Source organism: Eurytemora carolleeae, unplaced genomic scaffold, assembly GCF_000591075.1.
Source record: "Eurytemora carolleeae unplaced genomic scaffold, Eaff_2.0 scaffold1380, whole genome shotgun sequence".
Lineage (NCBI taxonomy): Eukaryota > Metazoa > Arthropoda > Copepoda > Calanoida > Temoridae > Eurytemora > Eurytemora carolleeae.
In genome coordinates, this window is record NW_019397303.1 from 19,264 (window position 1) to 27,215 (window position 7,952).

Sequence of the window (7,952 nt, forward strand, 5' to 3'; positions counted from 1 at the left end):
GCCACTTCTTTTGTTAAAAAATATTGATCGTTAACCCATTTATGCAGTTTATCATCTCTACACATAACCTTGTTAATCTATTCCACTTGATGTGATATTACATATTTAGTTTATCTCTATATTAATTCATTTATTTCTGACCAACATGGCAAAGTGCAATTTTATACAAGGAGTCAGGAGAACTGTATAAATTGATATTTTATCTTTAAGGGATTGTAAACGAGAGATTTTAAGTGATACTTTCAGTGAAAATTGCTATAATCGATTCACAACAGTAATTGTAATTTTCTCTTATCAAAGTTCTTCATTTCTCAGAGAAAGAAAAAACGGAGTTTGAGTCGTTAAAGGCTTTTATAGCGTAGTGTCACTAAAAATTATCTTAACAGTCCCTTATTTGGAAAAATATTTTTTTCTCTTGTTTACTGGCTCTATTTGGAAAAATATTTTTTTCTCTTGTTTACTGGCTCTACACATACCATTATTTGTCACCAAAAATGTCTTATAAATTTGTTTTTTTTTGCTCTCTCTGAAGTTGATTAATGTTTTTATTTAATTCTTCTCAAAACTGTTAAATTCAAAGATACTCGTTTAGACCAATAAACTTAAGATTTAGAATGATTGTGATTGATTTTATAGAATTTTGCTGTAGTTGTGTGCTAATGAAATTCTAGATTTACATGTTTCTACGCTCTGTTAAAAAGAGGTTCGAGTCAAATTATGGACGGCTAATCTACACAACTTGAAATATGACAGATAACGATGGAATTATATTTTATGAAATGTAGTTAAGAATTTTGTATTTAATTTGAAGGAACTGAAAGCTTTATTTCAAATGACTCTCAAAACAAAGATAACAACGTTACCCCTTAAACTTAGTTAAACTTAGTCTTAATTAGATATCCATATTGTAGTTTTTGAAAACTGTTCATTTTCATCTGTGGGTCTTCAGCAAATGATTTGTGCATTTCTGTTAAAGAATCTAGAATATCAGGACTCTTTTTCGCGTCAGAAAAAAAAACATTATCTTCCACACGTTTCATCAGACATATTGTTTCAACGGTACGTTGTTGTAAATAGGTAATTGCAATTTGACATCTTTATATGGAGGGTCACTTGGAATTACACTTACAGTCCCTTTAATTAGTGTTTACTGAGCTGTTAAACTGCAGCTCATGACTTGAGCATTTATAATTGAACATTTAAGAGAAATTTATCTAATTCGTTCAACAGTATCTATGTAGCTATGATTTAGCCCCGATTTCTCAGGATAGCTAGGCGAAGTAGTAGCATCTAAATCACAGCTAGTAAATGTCTTACGAATCGAATAATTATTAAAATAAATTATGCAGTTTTAGTCCCCTGTAAGGCCATACTCCGTAGTGACTGAGAAGTGAAAATGCAAATCAGAAAAAAAATATATATTTAAAAAATTTTCATTTTTTATTTAATAACTTTTAGTTAAAAGAATCCAACGAATCCAATGTGGTTTCATGCGGGGGTAATTAAGATTAACCTTCTTTATTTTTCTTACAAAAAAAGCAAAAATTACATTTGATAATAAATAATTCAGAATTTTAACATATCACAACACAGCCAGCATATTTTATACTTAAACAATAACTAAATAAGGGTAGATATATATAACTATTAATATTAAGCTAATACGGAGTTGGACCTCATTTAAAGATGAGAGTTCGGAGTAAAACATAATTAGAAGCTGATAGTTCGGTGTGAAACCTTATTAGAAGCTGATACTTTGGAGTGAAATCTTTTTCGAAGCTGATATTTCGGAGTGAAACCTTATTCGAAGCTGATAGTTCGGTGTGAAACCTTATTAGAAGCTGATACTTTGGAGTGAAATCTTTTTCGAAGCTGATATTTCGGAGTGAAACCTTATTCGAAGCTGATAGTTCGGAGTAAAGCCTTATTAGAATCTGATAGTTTGGTTGGAGTGAAACCTTTAGACGCTGATAGTTCGGGGTGAAACCTTTAGTACTAGCTGATACTTCGGAGTGAAACTTAATTACAAGCTGATAGTTCGTAGTGAAACCCAATTAGAAGCTGATAGTTGAGTGTGAGGAGAGTGAGACCTGAATAAAAACTGATAATTTAGAGTGAAACCTAATTTAAAGCTGATCAATTGGATTGAAACCTAATTAGAAGCTGATATTTTAGAGTTAAACCTAAGTTTAAGTTAATAAATTAGAATCTGCAGATATTAATGAGCGATACCTAATTTTAACTTTTTAATTGATGGACGATAATTCGGAATGAACAATAGCTAAACAAACATGAAATATGATCTATTCACATCATTAAATGTCAAATAGTCATCTAACATTAAGCTACAATGTATGATTAATGATTATCAATCATTAAATCATTAACTATCATATCTACACATTTATTACGACGTTTACACATTACCATAACAAATTTAACCCGGACATTGATCATTACATATTTAACCATGAAGCAGGATCATATCACTCTGCACAGCTGCACATGATCATCAGACATTAAACCATGTAAGATGTAAGGTTGTCATAAATGATTAATCAGCAATGTTGATTCAACATATCCTATTTAACAGATACAGAGGATCATTACAAATTTAACTTTTCAATAAGATCATATCAAATTGAACAGCGGGGAGTCCATTTTGACAGATTTCTGGCGGGTAGACCGTTCTGCCAGATTGCTGGCGGGTAGACCTTACGGCCAGATTACTGGCGGGCAGACCGCTCTGTTTGATTACTGGCGGGCAGACCGTTCAATCATATTACTGGTGGGCAGACCGTTCAATCATATTACTGGCGGGCAGACCGTTAAATCATATTACTGGCGGCCAGACCGTTCAATCATATTACTGGCGGCCAGACCGCTCTGTCTCCATGAGAGCCTCGCGCACCAAAATCCTCGCGTGAACAATACCTGCAAATTCATATTACAGCTAATAATGTTATTAAAAGCTGAAATTCTATTTTTTATTCTGCACTTTTACGGAAACTGAAGCAATCACTTTGATAATAGGTATTAAAGGGAGCGTTCGCGAAAAATTAAGGGGGAATGGATTGACGTAGAATTGAATTCGATATCGATTATATCGATCGCTACTAATTTTGCTACTATCTGTTGAAATCTAAGTGGAAAAGGGCATTAACTATATAAATTTGTATGGACGCTACGCCTCAAGTGTTAAACGTTTAAAACATTTTCTCTTCATATACGCAACAGATAGAAGAGAAATTAGTAGCGATCAAGATCGGATTAATTTCGATATCAGCCTGTTCTCCCTTTATTTTTTTGCAAACACCCTCTTTCTTTCTTAAATCTAAACAAACAAACAAATGAAATAAATCATAATTATGAAATAAATTAAATTTTCTCTTACTTCTTTTCAACCGCTCTGCACTGGACTTACTGCCTGCATAGGAAGGCCTGGAACAGTTGCAAGGTCAGGAAAGCTTGATAATTATATTTGATGCAAAAAAAACTTTTTATTTCATTACCTTATGTCCTTCCCCAGTTCCTCAATGACTACCAATAGCTGGCTAAAATAAATAAAAGGTAAGATTTTAGATTATTCAAATCGTTAAATGGAGCTTCAAAGCAAATTTTGATGTCTCTTCCTTTCACGATTTTCTTCATGTACCACCTTCATCTACTTTTTATTTATCAAAGACAAGCAAGAACATGTCCGGAATCGGGCTCATTTTAGCTGGAAAATGTTAAAATTTAAAGTAGTACGAAACCGTATCTAAGAACTTCTGAAATTATCTGGAATATATATAATATTTATTTTTAAACCTGTATTTTGAAGACTGCTGCAGATTGTTGGTAAACGTTGAAGTATTATAGTTGGACTGCTGTTGTTGAGAAACTAAATATAAAGCATTAGCATTTAAAGGGAGTGTCTGGCTAGACATGGTAGTTGAGCTGAGAGTGCAGTATTGTACAGAACTGAGAAGTTATTTAGAAATCATTTGAGACCTATATACCTGTATTCGTAGAGTAAAGGTTGTAACTGTAAAAAAATTCATTATTTGATATATTATCGCATTTTTATAAAAAATATTACATCTTGATGAAAATAAAAATATCGACAAAGTTTTTAACAAAAAATAATGATTCCCTGGACTCCAAAGTTAGAGGTTTCTCGTATGGTTTTGGATCACGTTCTCTCTGGTAGTTAAATTTTTCCTGACAACAAAAATATTTTTTTTAAGGATTACATCTGCAAGATGTTGCATTTCTTAGGTTAAAAGTGTGATTATTCCTTTAATATATTTGTCTGCACTAGAAATGCGCAAGTCACTTTTGTATAGAAACCAAAGATTAAAAAAATCAGCTTAAAAAAATTTAAAACATATATAATCCATATTTAATCAGACAAAGCTTTTACTAGGGTACCGTTGTGAATAGGGCAAATTACTATCTTGAGAGAATCACTTGATATTACGCTTATACAATCCCTTTAATAAGTTAATTTTCAAGCAAGTAAATTAGTCGTACGCTTCCTATTCCGCAGTTGTATGGGTCCTATTATGGCTCCTGTTTCTGTGCAAAAGGGGTGATGGTTAAGCTAATGCAGGGGAAGAAGGTTCCACACCGTGATTTGGCCCAGACCGGACACTGAGTGTCAGGTTTGGGCCAACTGTGATAAGATATCTTTATTAACTGTTCATATTTTTAAATCTAAGTCCAGAAGTTAATACTCAATACAGAAGTTTATACAACAAAAATTTAAATATTATATAATTTTAGAAAATGTCCCATTTTTGAAGCAATGCAAAGTTTCGGCGCAAAATATGCTTTGGAACATGCCGCGATTTTGAGACATCTCACAGATTTCAATCAACGATAGTTTTCAAGCATCTACATATTTGGTGTGTCAGATTTGGAAAATAAGCACGATTTGGAACTTTATTTCCCTGTAAAGGTGGTGTATACTGTATATATACCTTCGTCTGAAAGCTTGTAAGAGCTGGGAAGTTGATGAGCCCCGAGTACTGCTGAGGAATGTTAGAGTACTGGGCAAATTGGTTTAACTGACTGCAAATATAATTTGGAATGAATAAGGGAGATGTCACGAATTTTGAAAGGGTCGTGTATAAATAATAATCTTCAAGACAAATCTAAGACGTCATACTTTTATACTGTATCAACTCCTAAAATGCTCAGGTTTCAGCCTATAGGAGGTATAAACTTTTTCCTTTATATACCCTTTAATGTCGACTTCCTATTCAACAGTTTTCTGGTTCTTTCAACCTCAAATATTTTATTGTATTATTTCTTAGAAATATTTTAGATTACAGTTACTTGTTCCACTCGAAAATAAAAATAAGTGTTCCCAAATTTTTACATTTTTCAGAAGTTCGTGCGATTATATCAATACAATGAAGACAACAAGATCTTTTCTAATTTCAAGTTACAAGCAATCATTCTCTCAACAATTATTTGTTTATGTGAGATCTACAATGCTGTTTATAACAACTTGATATAAATTAAAATTAAAAATCAAAAGTTGTCTTTATAGTATTTAGTATAATAACCTCCCACTGTATTTAAAGTAAAAGTTAATAATTATACTTTGTAAATGATTTTGGAATGTTGTTGAGTGCTGTATGGAGATCTGGGGAGTTTCCATACCTGTAATTATTTAGTGATGTAATTAAATATTTCAGTTCGTTTTTATGCTCAGCTAAAAATTTACTTTTTTATTAAACAAACTTTTTATTCCTCCACAGAAGATTATTAAGCTACCCATTTTCTCCTTCCTATTAATCTTTAACATAAATTGACTAAACCCCCCAAATAAAGTCCATGAAGGAAATATATATATATATGCATCATTTATATTTGTCTAAAGCAAAATTACATGAAATAATATAAAAGTTTACAATTTAATACTAATACTCTTTTCTCTGGATATCGCATTTTATGATTGACATGGTTTGCCACAAAATAGGTGCACCGTGCAATGCAAGACTTTTACCATGAGTATAGTTTAGTTATTCAGAGATGGTTTTTAGAAATGGAGTTTCTTGGTCCCAGTCTATAGCGTTTTTCGATTTCTAATAATGTGGTAATGGTCTTGAGCCGATTTCAAAAGGGTGAAGGATATAAATAATAGTAACTGTATATTTCCCTGATTTTCACTTCTTTTAAGATATCTAGGGTTACTCACAAAGAATTAGACTTCAAGGACGACTGTACGGAATTTACACCGTCTGTTTCTTAAAATTCATACTGAATTCTTACCTTTTTGCCAAATCATTATATTCTTAACAACTGTACTACTTTGAAAATTTCTAATTTTTCTGACTTTAATTTCCAATTTCATTTTTCTTCCCATTTTATGATTTGAATTTATTTTTGAGGATTTCTACAGGGTGTCCCAAAAAACATGGGAATTCAGTGACGAATTCGATATCGTCTTTTCAAATAAGTCTTCGATTTTGTATAGTGATACCTACTGAGAAAGCTGTAATCTGTAAGAGTTTCGTCTGCTATGTTTACATTTTGTTTGTTTATGTTTTGACTGCAACCGGTTGTACTTAGTAAAACAAGAAAATTACAATATACAAACAGAGTAAACTTGTCCGTATTCACTGTTCATCTTTCGGAGACATTATAGACACATCTTTGTAGTCTTTTACCCTTTTCATAAAATAAACTCTAGCAGACATAATAATATTATGGCTTTTGAAATTAGGTATTACAATGCTAATTCATAACAAAGACGATATCGAATTCGTCACTGAATTCCCATGTTTTTTGGGACACCCTGTAGAAAAAAAAATATTTTTTTTTATTACAAGAAGCTATATCTCTAAACATGGCAATGAGGGAAGATTTGTAAAATATGTCTTTGTTGTTTACCTGGAGTCAGGCCAGCAGAATGGAGAGGATGCAGGAGTAGGAGTACCTGGACCTCCTGGAGTTCCTGGACCACCTAGGCTTGGAGAATCTGATGCTCTTGAATCTGTTTCTGCCAAATCTATTAGGGATACAGACAGATTCATTTCTGAAGAATGGAGAAAAAAATGTTTTTTTAAAACAGAATTGTACATTAACTTATAAGGTTCCGCTCAAGATACAAATTTATACAGTAAGAAACATGAAACTGGGGAATAGGAAGACGACATTAACGCAATTTATTGAAGTATTTGATCAAGTTACAAATGAAATATTTTCACATGACGTTTGAAAATCAGTTTTCAATGAGCTGTGCAAACTCCATAATTGCGGTGTCTCATTTATTTTCAAATCATAACTTGAGTCTAAAAGTCGCTTTCTATAGAGATTCACGCCTGAAGCGCAAAAAACTGCAATGTGAATCTAAAATTTTATAATGATCGTACTTTGTAATATAGATTATCAGCTGATGGATGATAAATAAACCTTGACGAGGAATGTGGGAAATAGAACCTCCGAGACCGGAGAGTCCAGACTCCAGAGAAGAAATTGTCGAGGACAGATATAAAGTGATAGCTGGTAAGTAACCGAATTTTGCTTAAGGTAAAACTAAGGAGCTAAATAAATAAACAACATGGAAGGCTTTGATTATTGACCAATAGAATATTTGAAACAATCAGATTTTCGTTATAAACTTAAATTTAAAAAATATATTTTAAAATCTACAAAACTCTGTCACCCCCCGATTAACATATTTTAAAATTGTTCGCGGCAAAGACTCACAAGTCACAATAACATGGTTTCTCTCGTAACTCTCATGGGACATGAAGTTGCATAAATAATCAAGATTGCGCAGTTCTTACACTATTACCGTAATAGTTGCTCACACATTCTTTAATACAGCCCGGGCGTCCCATATACAGCCCGGTCGTCCCACATATATCCCGGTCGTCCCATATCATATTGGAGTGTTAGGTATATTCCTAGAGAACGATTTTTGGACCCCCCCAGCCCCCCCCCCTTCCGATCAA

The 7,952-nt window shown here is 32.6% G+C and overlaps 1 protein-coding gene across 2 annotated transcripts; it reads right to left on the reverse strand.

Annotated features, from left to right (window-relative positions):
* Positions 1 to 2,388: 2,388 nt before the first annotated feature.
* LOC111713388 (uncharacterized) lies at positions 2,389 to 7,470 on the reverse strand. 2 transcript variants are annotated; one of them, XM_023488238.1, is made up of 10 exons: positions 7,368 to 7,470; positions 6,886 to 7,030; positions 5,593 to 5,652; positions 4,965 to 5,055; positions 4,136 to 4,203; positions 4,002 to 4,027; positions 3,811 to 3,883; positions 3,513 to 3,554; positions 3,395 to 3,441; positions 2,389 to 2,934 (listed from the first exon to the last, which is right to left on the reverse strand). In XM_023488238.1, the coding sequence occupies exons 2-10, from the start codon at positions 7,026 to 7,028 to the stop codon at positions 2,867 to 2,869; spliced, it is 618 nt and encodes a 205-aa protein (XP_023344006.1). In that variant the 5' UTR covers positions 7,029 to 7,030; positions 7,368 to 7,470; the 3' UTR covers positions 2,389 to 2,866. The 2 variants fall into 2 exon arrangements, with proteins under 2 accessions (XP_023344006.1, XP_023344005.1); XM_023488237.1 differs by lacking the exon at positions 7,368 to 7,470 and having other exon boundaries at positions 6,886 to 7,306.
* Between the last annotated feature and the right edge of the window lie 482 nt (positions 7,471 to 7,952).

What these genes read in the sequence shown, in the direction of transcription:
- LOC111713388 (XM_023488237.1), bottom strand. Translation starts at nt 7,076, where the DNA reads ATGTACAATTCTGTTTTAAAAAAACATTTTTTTCTCCATTCTTCAGAA. An exon ending in CAGCAGTCTTCAAAATACAG is followed by an intron (nt 3,555 to 3,810) that starts GTTTAAAAATAA and finishes TATTTATTTTAG; the next exon opens with CCAGCTATTGGTAGTCATTG. An exon ending in TGCAGAGCGGTTGAAAAGAA is followed by an intron (nt 2,935 to 3,394) that starts GTAAGAGAAAAT and finishes ATGAATTTGCAG; the next exon opens with GTATTGTTCACGCGAGGATT.